Source organism: Harpia harpyja, chromosome 3 (assembly GCF_026419915.1).
Source record: "Harpia harpyja isolate bHarHar1 chromosome 3, bHarHar1 primary haplotype, whole genome shotgun sequence".
NCBI classification, from domain to species: domain Eukaryota; kingdom Metazoa; phylum Chordata; class Aves; order Accipitriformes; family Accipitridae; genus Harpia; species Harpia harpyja.
The window spans coordinates 41,245,358-41,267,409 of NC_068942.1; the positions used below are offsets into that span (position 1 = coordinate 41,245,358).

Here is a 22,052-nt window from a genome sequence, read left to right on the forward strand (position 1 = left end):
TGCAGTGGCACAACTGAATTCATAATAAAAAAAAGTTAAAAAGATAGATGTTTGCCTAATTTTCTCCACATGTGCTCTATTTTCTTTAGCATAGAACAATCCTAGACTAAATTCTGCAGAAATCCTTCGAAGGTTTAAGTAACTTGGATGTAATATAAGATGCTGGCATAAAGTCAAACCCGTCACACTGGCACAGACAGCATATGAGAGCGCAGTTCTCAGTAGTAGTTCTTAGTTTAAAACACTCTGTTGCCTTCTTCCTTCCCCTGCTCCTTGCTGCTAGGGGAGAGACTTGGTCTAAGGCATATGAAGTACTGGGAAAATAGGATCCAAAAATTATGGGATGACAGAAGCAGCTTTCTTACACACATATTTTGCAGATGTGCAAAGTGAAACGCACATGATTGAGTTTTGCCTCAAACACAAAAGTCAGGAGAAACACAAAGGGTGGAGAGATTGCTTATATTTGTTTGCCTGATAGGAATCCTTTTTGAATGTGTGTTTGCTTTTGTCCTTTCTGAAAGCAGTGAATTACAAAATCCCCATTGGGAAAGTGGTTTGAGAGTCTTCAATTGATGCCTTGGGTGAATACTTTTTGAAAATGCGTTTGAAAGGACTGCTTTCCTACCATCCTGCCTGTCTCCCTAGGGAGCAGAGTCTGCGTCACTATGCAGCCACATTTTAACTCCATATAGTAGTAACAGAGCTCCATCCAAAAGGAATAGATTCATCTTCCAATTGTTCGTCAAATGCAGAGAAGTAAAATACAAATAGTGACTAAGAAATCTCAGTTAACTGTCCAATAGTATATATTGATTCATAAGGCAGATGGTGGCAGCTGCAAAAGACAGTTTTGCGGTTCTTGCTATTTATCCTTCATTTATATGGGGGTCCTGCAGCACAGGAATAACCCATTTGAAGAATGATCCCATTTAGAGATGAGAGAACAAAAGCAATGGGGGGTATTCTGGGAATACAGGAATTCCAGCTGTAGAGGAATCAAAACAATGTTGCCATGTCTATTCAGGGCCAGGCTGATGCACCGTATATTAAGGAAGGGCTAGAATCCAGTAAAAAGTAAATTCCTTCCTGTTCTTCCGTGAATGGCAGCAAATGAGCCTCTTGAAATGGTTTGTTTTCTTTAGTAATTTCATCTCATAAATTCTTCAAAGATAGAGCTTATTTCATATGTAAACACGTATAGTCTCTGTCTTCTCAGCAGCATAATAGCCTGAACCTGCATCACTCTTTATTTATACTCACTATGGACTGACATTACTCACGACTTTGAGGTGATCGCTGACATTGCCAGGTCTCAAATCAGTAAAACTGACTTAAAGACAGCAAAATATGATTTAAAATGAGCAGGTAGCAGTGGAATTTGTGAAGTACAGCTGAGATGTGCTTTCACCAATACCCTTTAGCTCTAAGGCAAGCTGATGTTCCTGGGTAGTTGCCTTTTCTCCATGGTACTTTTGCTCAGTGTCAGCTTAAAACCAAGATGACAACAATGGACAACACAGGAGTGAGTCATTATAATGGAGGAAAGCTAGTAATTCCTGAAAGCAAAGCTGTTCACAGTATTGTCCTAATTGGTACATCCAGAGTAGTGAGAATGCTCACAGCTCCTGAATGCTCACAGCTCATTGAGGGTCTGTTTGTTTGCATCCTTGGATATGAACAAATTCAGCATCTCTTCTTCCCACCTAACAGCACTTAAACATTTCCTGGATTAAATCTGAGCACTAATCCATAACAGTCTCTTCTAGGCATTGTGGTAACTTGGTGATAGTAGGGACTGTGTCAGTGAAGGAGGAGACATATGGCTGACTCTGATATCCAGATTACAAATTTAGAAATCCATGGCGTTCTGTAATTTCCCTGGTATACTGCAGGTAGATACTTGGTCATTGACTGTAATATCAAAGATATTTGTCTACATGATCACACCACTGTGACCTACTTTTCTATTTTATAACAGTAACTCTGTGAGCATGCAGCTGTAATTCTTACATGCACAGACCTCTCACAAAAGGAACAGTTCTTCAATCAGTAATCTTCTGAGGATTAAATATAAGCAAAAATGAGAAACAAAAAGTTTATGAATCTTCTTTCCACAGCTAGAGTGTTCTTTTCAACCTGAGTGTTCTTTTTTAAAAAAAAAAAAAAAATCACATGCAGAGGGTGGTAGAGGGAACATAAGAGCATGCGACGACTGTAGCTCCCTCATTCCCTGTACCTGCATGGATGAGACCAACTCCTTATTTTCTTGTCATTCTCCCTGACTGTAAAATGTCATCTGTGCGATGGGGTGCTGGGAGGGACAGCCGAGTGTCCACACTTTACCGTTCCACATTCTGAACACTTAGTCACAGTGAGAACAACTAAGTACCAGGCTCCTTGGAAGTGCATACAGAAAATACTACAAGAAAAAGATTCTGATAATAGAATCTTTCCCTTCATAGCCCTCAAGGTCACAGTCTTCATGCTCAGGCTTTGCTTTGGCTGAAGAAACTTGTGGTAGGAGGCAGGTACTGTGACTGATCCTACCAAGAGAATTTACCCAATCTGTGATGAACACCCACCCCTTCTGTGGCAGTCTACCTCACAGCATATGGCAATGGTAAATTAATCTGAAAAAAGAATTACATGAAGTGCAGTTTACCTGTACAGAATGTGCTGGGGGAATACCAAAAATGCCAGGTGCAACCCCTTTCATGTAAGAGTAATACAGTCTTTTGCAACCAGGACTCATGACTGAGGGGCAAGAAGAAACTCTAACCCATAGTAACTTCCTACGCATTTACCTCTGAGGTATATACAGCAAAGCCGATGCCATAGTCACAGTGCCTCTGCATGTTGGCTGATCTCCATTTCATGAAAAGAGAAAGAATACAGTGGCCAAAATTTTGTACAGAGATTATATGTTCCCTGATGATGCTAACTCATTCAGGAGCTTAGCAATGACGTATCACTGCTTGGTAGGGAATTGAGATAGATATAATGCAAATTGTGCCATTTGCTAGTTAAGCAACAAAAAAAAAAAAAAAAAAAGGGCAGAACTATATAATATTTTACTCCAGAAACCTGAACCTAGGTGAAACTCTTTTAGTTTCATGTTCCGGCACAAACTCAGAATGCAGGCCATACTTGCCAAGGGTGCCAGTTGTAGGGAATTATGAAGATATGGATTTCCTTCAGGGAATGACTAGCAGAAGGCTTTGAGCCCATGTATCCCAAAGGGTTAAGTATCACTGCATGGCACAGCTCAGGGCCAGTCCAACAAAAGATTTAGTGCCAGTGGCAAAGCATTGGCAGAAAACAGAGCTCAGCACAAACCGAGACCCATTATATTATGCTGCCGGTGGTCCTGGAGAATTAAGAATTATTTTTCCTTAATAAGAAATCACCCAGGGGTACAACAACCTTCAGCTTCACTTCAACTCTTCAGTTTGGCAACCTTCAACGCATTAATGTGGTTTGCATGCCAAGTCTCAGCACAGTTACAGCAATCTATGAATCCATGAATTTGCACAGAGTGACTGGAAAAGACGTCTAAATTCTGCACTCAGTTTTGTAATAGCAAATGTCAAACCTCAAGCTGGAACCTTTTTAAATAGTTCCATGAATCAGGAAAGTGCAAGAAAGACAAAAGATAATTTAATATTGGTGAAAAAAAAAAAAAAATCTATTTCAAGAGCTGCAACAGGATGATAATAAGAACATCCTTCTGTCTCTTTGCATTAACTGTATCAGCCCTCTTTTCATGAGAGGGTTTTTTCACTAGCTCATCTTTCTCTACTGCATCAAACAGAAACTAATATTCCTTACAATCAAATTCTTTCATAGTTGTTCTCCACACTGCTATCAACTCCCTTGCAGAACTGAGAAGTCAATTCCTTTAGCTGGATTAACTCACACTGCCAACATCCATTATTTTCCACTAGTTGAATTTCCCCAGCACTAACCCTTAGCCTGGGGTGATGTTTCCAGCAACACCTGCAAAGTAATCTCCCTGTCCTCTTTCAAACCCTTTTTGCAATTTCCCTTCTCTCTGGAGCCTATAAAACAATTTGCCAGTGGTTAAACAGTTGGTATGCTGACATCTGTTTGTAAAGCAGATTAATACTGGACTGTTGTCTCCCTCTTCTGTTGTGACTTTCATCTGTTAGCTCTTGTGTTTATTTGCAATGAATTATCTTTCAGGCAAGGATCAACTTTTTGTTTCTGGTTCCTCACCTAAGCCCCATAAGAAAGGGGAGTCTTGTACATTGCTACAGTCTCCAAGTAATACCACAGTGCAAACAATAACAATAAAAAGAGTGTCTTGTCTATACGTAGACCCAAGGATTTTACGTTGTAGGTGAACAGTAGTACCCCTTTTAGTTTGGAAGAGTTCAAACGCTCAAAGAGTTTAACTGCTTATTTTGCGTTTATAATTCACTAACCTCCTGTGAGTTCAGGAGCATGTCCAGGTGATCCCAATCCTTGTAGAACATTTGTTCTTGGTGTGTTTTCTCCAGCCACTCCTTCTTCTGTTTCCATTCATTGTATACATTTTCCTTCTCTTCCAACAGAGCCTGTAGCTTCTGCTGAATCTGAACACAATTTCCAATGAAAAACTCAAGTTGATCTTTATAGCCCGAGGACCAGGGTAAGGTGGGAGGAGAAAGGATTAAGTGGAGTAGTGGACAGGCCCCTTAAATTGCAACTAAATTATCAAACAGAAAAAAGTAGAACAAATTCTAGCATTTATATTTGGGCAGAGAGATAATCAGAAGTGCCTCATTCCAGGAACAAAGTGATTCTTACAGCATATACAGCAGTCCAAGCCAAGAGCAAAGGTAACTGTTTCTCAAGTGTACCTTCTAGAACCAAATCCTAATTCTCCATTATCTTTAGTCATAAAAGTGTAATTATAGCACTTCAAATTGGGATAGGACAGATGCTTAAATAAGTTATTAACATAGCATATTCTCCTAATCAGTGAATACATGCCTCAATGTTAGACTTCATGTAATTTCTGCTTCCAAACTTTGTACACCCACAGGCCTTCTATAAATTATTTTTTCCTACATTTTTCTACAGGCAAAGGACTTTACAGTCAGGAAGATTTCTAGTTACTATAGTAAAACATTGCAATATTCAGCAAATTTTCAGGAAATAGCTTGGTCAGACAGGAGAGTAATTTGCATGAACTCTGCAGTTTTCTGAAGGTATTCAAGAAACATGTTGATGAATTGTCAGGGAGAAGTAAACTAGTAGGTACTGGAAAAGAAATAATGCTGTGAGAATCTTAGAAGCTATTTGTCTTGAGTAAACTGACATTTTGATTTCCATCTTTCATTTCCAAGAGTTAAATATACCAGCTTAATTCATTACTACAGAAAATGTTTCGATTCATCCTTAAACTCTCTCATATGTTTGAGTGTTTTCATTCTTTGGTTGACAGGTTTTTGTCCAGCCTGGTCTGGTATGGATACAGTACTGTAACTTGAAGCATAGTACTTGTGTGAAAAAACAGTTTGGGAAGTGGGTAGAATTATCTCCATTGCTCAGAACACAGTGAACTTCTTGAATAAGCCCCATCTTGCTGCAGTGGGCCCTCGGGAGATGCCAGCACTCATCTACTGCTGAAGTAAGAAATGGAACAGATATTTTTGTTCCCAAACTAGGTCACGCTGAGGCAAATATAGGTCATGCATATGGATAATGGGTGAGCGTACACAGGCATTTGTATGCTTACAGCCCGATATAGTATAGAATGATGGTTACAATGGTGTTAGGCAGCTGAATGCGTGTGACAACTTGAATGAGTTTCAGTTACCTCTTTTGATCCTATTTCCTCATCTTGCAAGAGTGACTGTCCTAGCTGTACAACATGACTATATTTCTCTTCTCGTGCTTCAATCTCTGCCAGTAGCTGTTGATGCTGAGTAAGTCTCAGGCTGCTAGTAGATATGTCCCGAATAGTCTCCTTGGCTCTCATTTCCCGTATTATTTCTGCTGTCCATAAGAAATAGTCCCACACCTGGAACCCAAGAAAATGTGAAAGTTGAGGTTAGAGCTCAAGCTTGGGTTATCAGGCAGGAAAATCATAGGCTGACTGTTCAACTTTAAATGAATAATAGGTAATAAAATCACAGATAAAAAAGAAAAAATTTCATTAGGGCTTAGAGTACTTCTATGAATTTTAACAAGGGTGGATAACATGACTGCAGGAATTTCTACATACTCTCTTAAATCATACATGTTTTGTAATATCATAATCATAATCAAACTGTATCATAACACATCAATAACATGATATCATTTAACTGCTTTTTAGTCCATTGTTCCTTAAGTGTTTTCTGGAGTTATTCCTTCACAGAGGATGAAACTATATCACTGTACTTTTCTGTGACTTAGCTTTGGCTAATACAAGTCTATTCAAAACTTATGTTGTACACATATTCTAAAATGACAGTGAGAATTTTCAGGTGAAAAACAAATGCACTCACTCTAATAGAGGTGGAAAAAGTTAAATCACAGGTCAGAAAAAATTGCTTAAGCATATCAGGTATGCAGATTCAGCTCTTGATTTGTGGAACTCTGTGACTGAGATTGGCACAGAAACACAATTCTGGAAGGAGCAAGGATATAATGCTAGTTTACTTTTAAAATCTGATGAACCAATAAACATGTTTACAATATCTTAAAATTTCTGAAGCATTCAGTTGAGGCAACTATGAGCAAGAAAATTCTAAAACAAATCTCCAAGAATTATTTTCTGACTGTTACTGAAGAAACTTGTGCAAGTAAAATTAAGTTGACATTTTCTGTCTGTCTTTTTCTGCATTTGATTCTGCACCTTCACCACTCCACTTTAGGCATCTCATTTGAATCTGTAATAGGTGTTTTGCTTTTATGTGTCAGTTGGTAAAAAATAGGACTGCAAGGGACTGTACTGGGGATTATATGGGATGATTAAGTTTTGCTATAGTTTAATTGTGTTTGGATTAGTTGATTCAATTCTGAGGTGGTAAATGGTCCTTTAGTTTTTAAGTGTATTTTAAAAGACTGTTATGTACAGTAAGTGCTAAAGAAAAATGCTCTTTTACTGCAGAGAACTAAAAATTTTCTCTTATGAATGGTTGCTGGCTTTTCCACTGAATGGAAGAATGTAATGGAAATAACTTATTTCCTGTTCTATTTTACCCCTGGATTTTTATCCATATCATCAAAATTTTGTACAGCTTAAAGCTGACTTGTGAACCATCCAGCCAGGAAAAAATATTTTCAGAAAAGCACCACAAAATTGAAATTGGCCAATTTGGGGTCCTAAGAGTTTAGGCTTTAAAGCCAAGATACTCTTTTCTTAAAGCCAGTGAACACAGCTACTAAATGACTCTTTAAAAGGACTGTGGCGTAATTTCGATTTGCAGAAGTAATTCACACACAGCTGGAAGTCACTGTAGACACTGACATTGCATTTGGCACTGCAAATGTCTAAGACTCCCTGAGATTTTAAGCTAAGCATTAGGAAAAAATCCATAAATCTCAGGATATTTAATGCAATGGAACAAGTGAAGAGCCAATAAGAGGTTATTGGGCTGCCACTGCCAGCAACATTTAAGGATAGACCAGGCATCAGTCTGCAGGAAACTCCTAAGCAGAGCCTGACAGAGACCATGCAGATCCTAGCACAAACTTCAGAACAAGAACCTCAGATCATTCAGAAATACTTTTGAGTCTATGTCTAAATTCCTCTTCCTTGACAGAGTTTCTTGGAAGATTTGGAGCCCTCTGCTGTTACTGTGTGTTGTCAGTTAGGGCCAGCTCTGCTATTTAATCAGACTAAAATCGTACTTGATGGGATGCAAGGAGATACACTAGATGATTGTGCTGCAGTCTCATTTCATGGAAAGGCTGATTTGTTTTTGTTTCCCTTCTTAATCTATGTACAATTTCATAATGAAAAAGCCCCATGGACTGCATATGAACAATATTAATGAAAAAAGTACACTGAACAGCTGAGACTAACATTAAGTTTGTGAACCTCTTGGCATAGCTGAAAGAAGAAAGGGAGAAAAGTTGCCTCTTTGCACTCAGCAATTTGGTGGATGTTCTGCAGCAAAGCTGCTCTAACCTACCCTAGAGCTACCGAGATTCTTACAGTCATTAGACATGGCTGTATAACCCCACCTTGTCCCATCTGGGCAGAAAGACTGGCTTACTGAATTTGCAGAACAAGCTCTTCACTTCTTCATGAATTATTGTCAGGAAAGGAGGTGAAAATTGAGAGGATCAGGAATACTTCTTGCCAGCGACCAATATCAAAGAGACAGGGAGATGCCTGAGGCATAATCCCATCTAGGCACGTCACTGAGAATACAGTCACCTGGCTTTGTCATTTGTTTTATGATGTTAAGAAAGCACCTTAATGACTGTGAACCCTCTATTAAGCACTGACAGATTTATATATTTTTAAGGTGTTCATTGCTTGTAAATTAACCAAGGCAGATGAAAGGACACAGTACCAGAATAAAGAAATGGGCTCTAGATTTGCCATTCAGATCACAGGATGCATCACAGATTTCAGACAAAATTAAAACCAAAGGTATTTTTTATGGTTCCAGCAATAAAAAGAAAAAAGCTTCCCCACCAACAGGACATTTTCTATCTGAAGTCAATAACCAAATTTATTACATAAATTATGAAACAAATCAATAACAAAGTGAACTCTGAGTGACTATGTTTTAATGGATAAATCCATCAGATCCATCTCCTGATGAAGATGCCCTGAGGCTGAAGACTTTAAGAATCTAATATCTGTTATAAGAATACATACTAGAAGGAGTTTGCCTTGTTCTTACTATCATTCCTAGATATTGTCAGAAAGACAGTGGACAAATGATCTTTCACCTACATCAGTAGAGCCACTTTAATTTTCCTTAAGTCATATTCTAATTCATTTTATTTCCCCATCAACAGTTCTGCACAAGATAATGGATTCTTAACAGTTAAAAAACAAACCAACTAAACCCACAAAAAACCAAAGTGCCATAAGCATCCTTTATCTCTAACTGTACAGTATATTTTTTGATGCAATGTGACAGGCAATGCTGGTTTGACGCTCAAAGTGGATTAGCCTAATGTGCAGAAACCTCTCATGCTAACACAAATGCATCATGTACACTCTATTGTGGTCTTGATCCCAGCTTACAACCTTAAGACAAAATTGTGGGAAGGTTTTTTCCAGGTGAGCATACCCTGGATATTCTCTGCTCCCCAGCAAACATGGAAACAGAATGTGAACTACCAGAGGTATCTTTAACTGGCACTGAGATTACATCTGGAACAGTTCAGGAATACAAAGAATGTAAAGGTATTCTAGAAATCTACATTAGCAACTTCCTTCATGATAAAAGGGGGCACCCTTGCTGGTTTAGTACCTGCTACTGTAGTACTTGCAGCAATAATCTACTAATTTGCAGTGGTATAGCTCAAGTGCCCTCACTGACATTCGCAAAGTATTCCGTGGCAAATCATAGCTCAGTGACCTACTGAGTTCTTCGGAGACAAAGCTACTGTGCATTGCAGATGATATTATGCTGATATACACATGTCACTGTGTTTAAGCAGCTTGAGAGGTTATTGCGAAGACCAGTGAGTTGTATTTGATACATACCATGAAGTAAGTTAACCGAGGGTTATTGCATGCCCTGAGAGAAAGAGAACGAACTTTTAGCCATTATAAATGGGAGTCTGACATCTATTTTTATCACTTGTACTCAGTGGGAATTGCAGAGTCTTTGAAAAGACTACTGCTACTCTTGAGAAGTGATGACCTTTTTTGACAACTATCTATCCCATACACAGGTGGATACAAGCTTTCCTTCCTACAGAAAGTAAAAGATCATGATCCTCTAACACCTTTCTAAATAGCTACAAGCACTTTAATACTTGATTAGTAACACAGATAGCGCCTGCAGCCTTTTACATGAACCTTTGCAGCTTGGAAGTACACCTGTGATTCACACACACCAAAGGCACCTTTCCCCTGTGTACCAATGGACAGAAGGCAGAAGTGCTTACATGTGCCTGAAACTGGTAAAGCTTGTATGCTCGTTCCAGAAGTTTCTTGCGCAGTTCCACTTTAGACTTCAGGGCCTTCCAGTTGGTCACTATTGCCTGCTGCTTTGCTTTCAGGTCTTCTACCTGCTTCTTTGAGCAATGTGTCAGCACACTATCTGCAGAGTGGATCAGCTCCTGCAGCTATACACAGGGACAAAAGAATAGGGTAGGAAAGAGAGAGTCATAGAGATACAGCCAATATCAGAAAAGTTTTGATAAGGGCTATGTTAATTGTACATGAAACTACAATTCAAGCAACATTTTCTGATCTAACTTTTCTCAGGCTAAACAAAAGCTTCCCTAATTTCAGTTCTATGGAATAACAGTGACACCCAGTGTTTGCTTAGGCTCATCACAACAGTGATTTTTCAAATATGCAGGCAGATTTCGTTTCTCCTTTTATTATATAATTTATTACATGAGTAATGCAAATAATAGCTAACCATACCTTAACTGTGACCATACAGATTAACTGTGACTACATTCTCTTCACGCATATCTCATACTCTTTTACCTTTAAAAGTAATAAGCAGCTGGTGGGATCAATTCTACTGTTATCTGCCACAAGGCCAAGACACGAGGCCACTGATAAATAATACTGGGATAACTACTTCAGTAATCTCAAGATAGCACAAGCTGTGTTAACTATACCATTACATTTACTAAACAAAGCGATGAAGAGAAAACTCGTACTAATTTTATTCATCTGGTTGAAGCCAAGCAAATCTCCTATATACAAGGAAGCTGTTCTCATGAGGTGAAACTTTTCACAAGTTTGTATAATGAGCCCTATCCTTCTTTCTCACAGTCCAATTCCTACCCCTCTCAACTTGTTGAAAATTCCAGACTGCTGCCCCATCCTTCCTTCTGTAATCCTCTATAGTCAATTACTGCATTTTATGTTCAATGAATATTCAGTTTCTCTGCACATAGAACAGATTCTGGATTTTTCCTTGTAATCACCTGGAACACTTTGAAGACAACGGTAAACACATTATAAAGCCTGGCATAATCATACTTTTCAAAAACAGTGATCAAAAATATCCCTGTGAATCACTTCAATAGTCAGCGCTCATTATAATATGTCCCTTTTTTGTAAGGTTTTAAATTACCTACTTTATCACCGCCATCAAACCTTGAACATATTGAAAAAGCAGAAGACTAAGGAAGATTATTAGAGATTTCCAGGCCCTCACAGAGAGCCTGTAATAATTTTGTTCACAACGCTAAATTATTACTATGATTGTCTTGGAAACTTGAATTTTGGCTACACATTAAAGGCCACAAATGACTTTCATTACCTGCTGCTCATTCCCAGAAAGCTCATGCTCCAGGGCCACATGGTTCCGGAGCTGAGTTTGTACACCTCTCATGTCCTTAGCAACATCATCTGGAATACTTTTGGACTTCTCCTAGAAGGAAGAAATCAGAAAAGGCTTTGCTGCTTTCTACGTCCAAGCAAAACACATTACAAGCCTACTTTCGTCATTTTGTGTAGTGCAACTCATACTGCACAGTTAGGACATCCTGGGTTACTCAACTATGACAGGTAAAAAGAAGCCGGAAAAATCTGTCCTAGTACATCTTTCCTAGTAACTCACTCCTAAGTATCTCAGTGATTAAGCTATCCAACCAGACTGTGAGAGATGAAGCTTCAAGTCTTTCTTTGATTAGACAATACAGGAGAAAGTCTTGCAGGCTTTGTGTTGGGAATCAATCTTGAATAGCTACTGCAGTGACATAGTGAATTGTTAAAGTAGCATTAACAACCAACAGTTTTTGGCCATTCTTTGGGATACAGGTGGTCTATATGTGAACCACCTTTAGATAAAAATTTAGTTATACATGCTCAGGAAAAATTACTGTAAAGATGAAAGAAACAGAGAGACCATCACATAAAAGGAGACTTAAACATTTATTTAGCTCAACAAAGGTTCTGAGGGGATTTAGTTGTTACATAGACATGCATTGGGAACACAGCAAGCAAAAAGAAAAGGTGCTTCAGCTGGAGGACACCACTGTTGCTAGACTAAAATGATTAGAAACTTGCTCCAGGTCAATTTAGGTGAAAATTAGCAGAACATTTCTAACCATTGGAGAAGTGCATTTCTGTAACACATTCACAGGCTGGTTTGGGGTACCAACAATGCATCTAGGTAAGGTGCTGTAAAAGAAGTTGCATGTTGTAGTTGTCTATGCTGTGATGGCACTGGAGTTGGTGACTTAAGCAAGATCTTGTAGTACTCTGTTCCTATAAGAAATGGCTTTCCCTGGTAGACATCTGACCAGGGTACACAGTAAGGGATAGGCAAGATCACTGAATTGCTGTCCCACTCAGTAGTGAAGCTTATTAACAAGATGTGATGCTAGAAGTGTGTACTGATTGCCTGGACCAAACTTAGCATGGGGATAAACCAACAGCTGGTCTGTGAAGTGTTTCTGAACTATCACTTGTCCCTGCCACAGAATTAACTACTTCATCATTGAAATTAAATATACACCAGGTTCTGAAAGCCCCAGCTGGTATATGGTGAAATATTACGAATTTGACTTTCCATTCACCACAGGGAAAGAAAACAGGAATAACATAGTTGAATAGGGCAGCTTCTGCCAGCACAAGCAAGTAGAAAATCTACTGCACATAACCTAACAAAGCCCTGCTGCCTTGCAAACAGTGGAACCTCTGTTGGATCACTGCCTCCTGTACACATCTGCATTAGGGAAACCACACCTCTCATTACTGCAAGGATGTTGTTTCTCTGTGAAATTCTTCAGGATGCTCAGATAAAACAGAAGGCTGAAGATTTTCATTGGGACTTTTCCCCCCAGTTTTCACACTGGGACTGTTTGAAATTATTGCCAGTACAGGGCACTGAAATGAGAGGAAAAGATTTTTGGCCCAACTTTTCACATCAGGTCACATGATTGCCTGACAGCCTTCCAGGCTAACAATCACTGTAATCCAGACAAATGCCTTTTTCACAAGACAGTTCTTTCTTCAGCACATACAGCTACAATGGTGTACACAGAACCACCACAGTGAGGCAGTGAACAGTTTCTTAGGGCTGATGACTGCAAACAAAATTACTATATGCAGCCCTGGTCTTCTCAGCTTCTCCCACAGATCAGCAACTCTAGGTGCACCTGGTTTCACCAATGGTTCTCATAAGGTGACCAGTCAGGCATGTTTCTTACTGAGATTTTTTTTTTAAGTCAGCAGCAAGCACACTGAGAATCGTAAGAATACTCCACAAATTAAGCTGAAATGAAGTTTGTATTGCATGAGACTTTCCCCTTATTTTTTACCTTAATATGGGCTAGAGCATCTGTCAGATCTTGGTAACACTTGTGAATCTCCTCAGCATCTCTCAGCCGCTCACCTCGTAATCTGGTGATTTCCAACAGCTCCTCCCAGGAGTTCCTGCAAGGGAGGATGGGGAAAAGAACCATGTAAAACATTTAAACTAGGAGTAAAGGAGATTAACAATCTGAAGGCAGACTGAAAACAAGACCTCCTCTTACTTTGTTTTTAATTCCTGCCATTAAATTCTGTTGGAGTGATTCTCTGAGGGGCAGCATGTGTCTCGCCCTACTCTATCCATGTCCTCCTCTCTGCTCCAGGCACTTAAATAGGTGGTCCTATATATGGGTGCCCCTCTCCAATATGCTTTTCAGGTTTTATATGCAGGACTTGGAGGACTGAATCAGACTCTACTATTCCTTCATGCTTCTCTTTTGGGCCAGTTTGGACCAATGCCAGACGTAAAAAGCTCAGAACATCTTAATGTTGTTCTGCAGATCAGTCATGGGATTCAAATTCAAATATCAGAAGCAATAAAGAAGCAACTAAACTCCTAGCCTTTCAGTTAGGTGATCCTGTTTCAAAGAGCAAAGGAAATTCACTCACCCCTTACTTGTAAAGGACCTCTCATGCAATTTACAAGAAGCCAAATCAGCAAGCAGATAATGTCTGCCTTACAGTAATCTGTTTTCAAATGAGGCATGGCAGCAGCTCTGTATCAGTGAGCAAACCGCATATTTTGCAATTAGAGAATTGGGAGGACATGCCTTATCCTTTTCTAATTCCTTCTCACTTCCTCCTCCTCGAGAGTGAATTGAAAGGACAAAGCATTAGAGAGATAACACAAGTCTCCTACCTTAGCTCTTTCTGTTTCTGTCGAATTTCCCGGGACTCAGAATGCCCACAGTTCAGCAAGTTGTCTGCCAGCTGCTGGCAAGCCACAACTCTTTTCCCAGCTGCTTCCAACTGGTGTTGGAACGTGTCATATTTGGCACAAAGTTGCTTTTGAAGGAAAAACAACAATAACTAAAAAGGCATTTTGAGTGCTCTCTTTTCACAAACATACCTGCTCAGCTATCAGAGCACAGCCAAAAGACAGGTAATAAACTGATCATATTTGGAGATGGAGAAAATGCAGAGAATGACTGGATTTTACCCCCAAAGACCATGAGGACCTACAAACTATTAGCAAAACATGAGGTTTGTGATGCAGATGGGAGGCAGAAACATTATTACCAGGGATAAAAACAAAAATTCAATGTACAACGAATTTAAATTATTAAATGATATGTTTGCACTTCATGAATGCAAATCTGTATTCAGTACTATAACTGGATAATGTAGTCTGATTTTAAGATTTAGGACACAAGATATTTTGAAATAAATTACAAAAATGAGGATTCTGAATGGCTATTGATTTCTAACAGGCTGACATTAGATTAGTTTCTGTGCCATGCGAAGAGGTATAGCTGTAGATGTCTGTACACCAGCATTTGTGATGAAAAAAATCCTTAATAGACACCACACTGAAATATCTGGTGATTAAAAATAGAAAGGAGTTGCTCTCTGAATGTGTAGACATTCTGGCATGCAGTTGTTTCACGCAGCTCAGCCCCCATGGCAATGCTGCCTGCCTGTCACAAGAAGTCAATGCTTCCCACCCAATCTTCACCCTTTTCTCTTCCCGTCTACCAGTTATTTATACTTACTTTTTACTCTGTCTTATAAGTTTTCAAGGACAAACTTAGAATCTGTTTACAGTCTCACTACATACAGTTTCATTGATCTGTTACTCAAAAAACTCACCAAGATATGTTCATAATCATTTCCATAGTCTTCAGAGCTGGCTGTTTGTTTCTGCTGAGTGATCCAGTCTTGCAGATCTTCATATTCTCGTAGAAACTCATGCAAGACAAGAGTCTCATCCAGCTTCTTCCCTCTGTTGGGGGAAGGAGACAAGACAATACAATTAGACCAAGGGAATATAAGAGGAGGGCAATCAGTAACTTTCTTTGTATTAATCCCCTAAACCTCTCACCATCAAGACTAATTCTCTTTAATGAAAGAACTGACTTTATTTCTCAAGATTGGAAATTATGTTTGTAGGATGACAGCTGTCAGCCAGGTCAGACTCATTGGCTGAGTTTCCCAGAAGAACACTGTGCCTAGCTGAGCTCTCTCCCTGGTTTGTTTTTTTTGTGGTCTGGTTTTTTTTTCTGCTCATGAGAATACCCTTCATTTTTTCCCGATCTGTCCTGATCTGTCTTTCTAAAGATAACTGTAGTACTTATGAAAATGAAATCTTTCTAACTGAGGATGGTGCATCAGGAAGGCAAATGCTATGAAAGCCATTTTATGCTATTCTGCTCATATTGCCTGTTCAGCAAAATTGCTGCTACCTGCTGTGTATTTCTGATCGTCTAGAGTATCTTATAATACAGCCTGACATGTTACAGGCCTTCCACAATAAAGAAAATATCAAGTTTCCATCTGCTAACACTGTCTGGCCATTGTGCAAACATTTCAGGAAAGATGAACCTGGCTTCCCTGTTTAATCACAAATGCTCATCACAAGGGATGTAGCCTGCTGAGAGAGTCCAGCCCACCAAGGAGAACGCAGATCAGAGGTACAAAGCAGAGCACCAAAAAGGCACCATGAGACCCAGGTTAACATTAAGCATGAATGAACACAAAACATTTCTGTGTTCAACACACACAAATGTTTTGATATTTCTAGACTGACTATTTCTTTTCCTGAACTTTTCATTCACAGGATTTTCTATTGATGCTTTTACTTTTTAAATTGTAAACAAGAATAGAAACAAAAGGTAAAATATCAGCATTTCCTTTAGGCTTAATTATTCTAGTATTCAGACTCATTTATTTGTTGTTCTGTTTGCAGAGCCCCATTCCTTTTCTGAGTGAAATTTTTGTGGAGGAAAAACCTAAAGTATTCAGACATTTGTTCCTTCCTGACAACAAACTAGAAGTGTTTAAAAACTCTGTGTACAAGCAAACTGTCCTGTTGTAAACATCTTACTGTAACAATAACAGAAAGGAAGTGAAATGAGAAGTAAATCACTCATTCAAGAATAAAACCCTTCCTATACTAGCACAGCCACTGGGCATAAAGACAAGTGTAACTGTAATTTCTCCCTTCTGCTGTGTAATGAATTAAGTAATTTTCAAGCAATGCTAAGGAAATCTTTTAAAACCAGTTTTTTCCTTTTGATAGCAGATTCCAAATACCACAAAGACAAGTCAGAATCCGGCATCTCAAGTGCCCTTAAGGGAGGATGATGAAGGGTAAATTTGTAGGCTTCAAATCCTTAATATGTAGTAAAACTCCCTGAATAAAATGTAGAGTTCTTGCTTAGCAATAATGAAAAGCTCATAGGCGCACAGAATTCTAATATAGAAATAAGCAAGCAATTTCCTACATACAATTGAAAAAAGAGGAGATAATGGATATGATCTAAATTCCAGTGAGGCACTGGGAGATATCCTTTATTGACGTCAGTGGGCTTTGAATCAAACCTAGGATCCAAGGGGCAGTTCTAGTTTATACCTTGCTGCTGCTAGTTCCTGCAACTCCTGGAGTCTTGAATTTGCTCGTTCCTTTGGTGCATCAACCTCAACATACTGGATGGAACCCACAACAGGAAGAGTTTGGGCACTTTCACTCAGTTCTTTCATCAAATTTTGGTAAATTGCAATCTCATGCTCCAGTGCCTGGCAGAGAAAAGAGGATTGAGAGCCAGTTGTCCAAGATATCCACTGTTTGAACTTTTACACCAGCCTATGGTGTAATCATTGAGAAATTAGAAGAGGAGAAAAATTTCTGGAAGCATGTGACGTTTCCAAGACTTCATCAATTTTAGATCGTTTTCTAGCAACTTTTTTTTGGAAAAAAGTGTACATAAATTAAAACAAATTAGGTGAGTAAAGACAATTAGAAATTCCTGATACATTATTAAGCAGAGAAAAGTATTCCTGGAATCATACTCTATCTGTATTTTTTATTTTAGGAAAAAAAAAAAAAAAAGACTTCTGCATGCATTTGTTGAGACTGAAAAGCAGATATCAGATCATAGTCAGTTTTGGCCTCAGAAAAATAAGATGAGAATATTCACCATTCTCATTTTTCCTCAAACTACTTTTTTTTCCAACCATATTAGTAAGCTGCATTGATCTCTTCTGTCAGTCCATTCACATGTAGACATACATCAATGTGAAATATCTTGGACACTTAAGTACCAATGAGAGAAAATTTTACAACTGCAGACAAACAATAAGATCAGGCCAGCGTACAGAATTTAAGCAGAGAAATACCTTATGTTTCTTGAGGAGTTTCAGTGTTCCATCTTCATCCTTACCATAGTCCTTGCTTGTCACAAGTGGATGTTTTTCTGCTATCCAAGCCTCCAGGTCTGAAGTGTTCATTAAATACTATCAGTTAAAGGGAAAGCAAATTAGTTTCTACCTCAATTTTCAAAATACTCATGTTATTTTTTTGACCTAATAGATTCTAAATGGGGGGTGGACTGTAAGATGTACTGCAATGTTTTAATAAATAACAAATAAAGAATATTTAATCCCAAGAACTACTATTCCACACTGTTCTGTCAAATCATACAAAGGTGAAGGAGGCCACAGATATAAGACTTCAGTGCAGGATAACTAAGGTATTCTCTAGGCTTCAAAGCTCTGGCAGTAAGTTTCAGGTTGTCTCACTTTTCTTTCTTCACATCACTATCCTTACTTGACTCTTCCTTTACCTTATTCACTCAGGGTAGAGGCTAACTGTATAATATCAGTGTGGTATTTCTCCTTCCCCTTCCTGAGTTCAAATCACCTTTAAGAATCAGGCTTCATGAAGCCTATAGTATGGACAGCTATTTTTATAGATGGAGGAAATGAGAGCCAGATGATCATATTCTCCAGGGAACATACTTTAGGTGGGCCCGTGAACTCTGTGCAAATGCTGTTTATGTCTACAAAACTGCATGTGTTATCTGAATAACTGCACTCCTACATGACCCACTGATGACAGAAAATTTGGGTTATCGAGATAAATATTTGCAAGCAATGTTTTTATTTAAACAGGCTAAACATAAAGGTCCAGTTTCCTGTTGAAAATAATAGGGTCAAAAGTCCTAACTCTCTCTGAGAGTGAAAGAGTGTTATCAGTTTCTCAGTACCATTTTGTTGCCTGAAACATTGTTGCCTGGAACAGTTAAGGATTGGATGGCACAAGAGATCCCTTCTTGTCTGTTTTCCTTATTATAATTCTCCAGTATGAAGGACCAGTTCAGAATCCATTGCATTACTTAGGTCGAAGCCTGAGGCTGTATAAAGGTATTGAGAAAGGAGCTACTACTAGGAGAAATGTGTGTTCTACACACAACCATAAGGGATGGGTACAGAGTCTAAGGCAAACCTCTAGAGCAGCAGGTCTAGACTGGGGGCTGCATTCAGCTATGCGACCCAGCCCTCTATTTCCATGAGTCTGGCCTCAAGCAACTGAAGTGAATACCAGTCCTAACAAAGCTGTTTTGTTATTCACTTTAAAACTTTGGTCTTCTTGTTTGTCTGAAGAAGCTACTGTGTAAGAACTTTGCTGTAATTTGTACCTCCTGGAAGCCAACTGAGTGCTGCAGCTGCTTCATCCTTTCCTCGCAGGCCTTCTCTAAGCCCTGCCAGGCAGTCACAAGCTCCTGGCATTTCTCACTTATTTTCTGAGCTGATGGGTGCTGGCCTACAACCATTGTCTTTCCTTTATCCAGGACCCGCTGGACTTGCTGTTTGTGGGCATTCACTTCTGCCTGTAGTTCCTGGGAATGAGGTAAAAGAAAAAATAGGAATAAAGGAAGGGTATGTGAGGACAAAGAAATTCTATGTGCTCTTAGTCCTAAGCAAAACTGGCAGCTGGTGATGGTGGGCAGAGTATAGCCAGTGGACACAAGGACTGCCTATTTCTAGAACAGCTGCAGCCTCAGCCACTGGTCCCTGCCCCACTTGTATAATGTTCTGCTCTTGGTGCTGCCATTGAGGGAGGAGATAAGTGATGTCTGCTGCTGCCTTACAGACTCTTAACTTCCCTACACCCTCAGCGTTATTCACTGAAGTCCTCAGCCTGGTCGTCTGGCCTGATCCTGCCCCTTCTCCTTACCATGCACCTGCCCCTTTCCCTGCCCAGCAGCCAGGGAGATTTGGGAGATGGAGCAGGCCAAAGGATGAGACACAAAGCTGGGGGATTCAGAAAAGAGTGTTGAGCTGCTGATGGGAAAATAAAATATCCCAGAAGATGAATGGGCTGGAGGATGATGGGAAGAGAGACATTGACAACAGTACCATGAAAATCATTATACTCCTGCTGCACAAAGCCTCCCTACTGGTTTTACAACCCTTCTCATGGAACTTGCAATCCAGGTGCTGCAAAATCCAGTGTTGCCTGTGGTGCAGCGCAGCTCTAAGGTGCCCTGGCTGTGAGGAACTGCTACAAAGAATCAAACTCTCCAGAAATCAGTGTTAACTTGTCTTTATAAATATATTGACTGTGGTTTGTTCAAACCATTTTACAAGCAGTACAGAACTAAAATAAACATTAAATGGCTGTTTTATGCTTTCCTAGAGGATCTAGCATGAACATGCCTCAAGACTGCATGTATAATAAACCAGTAAGCACAGAACTAAAATAGGATGAGCATGTAACAGTCAAAATATTCAACCCAGATCAACCCACAAAGCAAAACCCTCATTTTTTTCTATTTAGTGTGAGGTACGCTAGCTTTTTAGCCACTCTTAATGGGAAGAGCTACAAAACTTCTCATAATAATAATAATACTACTGCAATATATGACAAATTTTGCAGTTCCCATAGGAATTTCATGTTTGCTCTGAAAATCATCACCACATTGCTGACTTGTCTCAATCCACTGGAACCATTTTAGCTGGGCCAGTGCTGGAATCAGCAAATGTACTCATTGAAAGTGTGGCAATACATTTTGCTTGCAACAGCCTTCCTGAAGGTAAAGGAGAAGTGTGCAGGTGCTGGTTTGCAGCCTGAGGTGAAATGCAATGTGCCAATATAACACACTTGATTAAACAAGTTACCTTGTGTTTTTGCAACAGGCTTTGAGCCACATCCAAGGACTTCCCACGGTTGGTGGAATGGGCAATAGGCAATCGCTCATTAATCCAGTTCAGTTCCATGTCATGATAATGGTAGAACTCATAGAGATCCACTGCAGCTTCAAGCAACTTACGCCTCTCATCAAGAGGCGCTTGCAAAGACTCAAACCTAGGGGTCATCCATTAAATATATGTTAAAACAAAGCTTTATCCTGATTCTGCCAAGGGAATTGGGCTATGATACCACTGTGAAGATTAGAAAACACTGGACACTTCTTTGCAATTAAATTTCAACGTGCTGGCTGCACATACAAGAATCTCTTCTCCAGAAGGCTACTTTTGGCAAGTAGACTTATACAATAACACTAAACATAAGCAGAGGAAAAGTGATTACACTTTTGAAGTCGTAGGCTTGTCCTGGGAACTAGACAGTATTAAATGCTGGATCACTGCATCTCTGAGAAAGCAGTGGGAGACCTGTAGATAAGCAAAGGACTAGAGATGGAGGGCAACAGGCAAGGAGCAAGGTCCAGTAATAAAGGTTGAGGTGGGTCAACAGGCAGCTGTGTAGGTGCAGATCAAAGCACACCTGTGGTACAACTGGAAGGAGAAATCATTCCTGAATATGGCTTAAACTTAATAAACAAAAAGACATTTTCTAGAAGGTAGAACAAAAAATGCTATTTGTCACAAGGGGTGGAGACAAAAAGAGAATGACACCTCACCTTTTCAGATATTTCTGTGTTTCATCCAGAATCCTCTGGGAGTCAAAGTGATTGGTAGCCATTTTCCTCGCATGAGATACAATAGAGTTCATCTTCTCTGCCAGCTCATGCGTCTCATTTTCCAGCTGTCTGTGCTGCTTGAGTAGATCACGGCTGGAGCGCAAATCATGGCCTGTCTCACATTCCTGAAGAACTTTCTCAATTTTCTCTATCTTCTTTTTGGCATCCTGCCAGGAAGGATTACAGCACACTCGTACTGACCTTTCAACATAATTTTCTCTCACTCAGCCCCTCCCACGACCATTTTCTGGACACAATTTTTAAATCCATATGTCCTTTCTTGGTAACATGATGGCCATGTGTCTCTAAGAGGCAACTCCTGGGAACATTTTGTTTTGCACACTGTTTTGGAGTACTCTTCTCTCTGAGACACTAAAGCACATCATTAAAAACGGTCTCTTTGAACTATCTTCAGTGACATAATACAAAACAATCTTCAAAGGCTTCAGATTGTAGCTACAACACAACAGCAGTTCCATGACATACTGGTATTGAAACAGCTTCACAGCACATTTTTCCTCTTACACAATTTGCCAGGATGGCAATGTACTTAATACAGTGCCATGCCTCCAACCCCCAAACTGACTCCAAGCAAGCAGTTATGTCTGCACAGCATTGACCCATACAGAGAGTTTTGATTGTCTTCCCAGTACAGGATGGCCACACAGATGCGGTGCAGAGCATGAGTTCAACAGCTTTGTGTCTTGGTGCTGTGC

General features: G+C 39.5%; 1 protein-coding gene across 1 annotated transcript in view; it reads right to left on the reverse strand.

Moving 5' to 3' along the window:
* SPTBN5 (spectrin beta, non-erythrocytic 5) overlaps positions 1 to 22,052 on the reverse strand; it is a 108,053-nt gene that overhangs the window by 52,486 nt on the left and 33,515 nt on the right. The window contains exons 25-36 of the mRNA XM_052782177.1: positions 21,277 to 21,503; positions 20,534 to 20,720; positions 19,051 to 19,251; positions 17,750 to 17,866; positions 16,986 to 17,149; positions 15,224 to 15,356; positions 14,274 to 14,419; positions 13,423 to 13,537; positions 11,418 to 11,528; positions 10,078 to 10,257; positions 5,828 to 6,031; positions 4,449 to 4,598 (exon numbers count right to left, since the gene is read on the reverse strand). Of these exons, the coding sequence (XP_052638137.1) occupies positions 4,449 to 4,598; positions 5,828 to 6,031; positions 10,078 to 10,257; positions 11,418 to 11,528; positions 13,423 to 13,537; positions 14,274 to 14,419; positions 15,224 to 15,356; positions 16,986 to 17,149; positions 17,750 to 17,866; positions 19,051 to 19,251; positions 20,534 to 20,720; positions 21,277 to 21,503 (1,935 nt within the window). The remainder of the gene's footprint in view (positions 1 to 4,448; positions 4,599 to 5,827; positions 6,032 to 10,077; positions 10,258 to 11,417; positions 11,529 to 13,422; positions 13,538 to 14,273; positions 14,420 to 15,223; positions 15,357 to 16,985; positions 17,150 to 17,749; positions 17,867 to 19,050; positions 19,252 to 20,533; positions 20,721 to 21,276; positions 21,504 to 22,052) is intronic.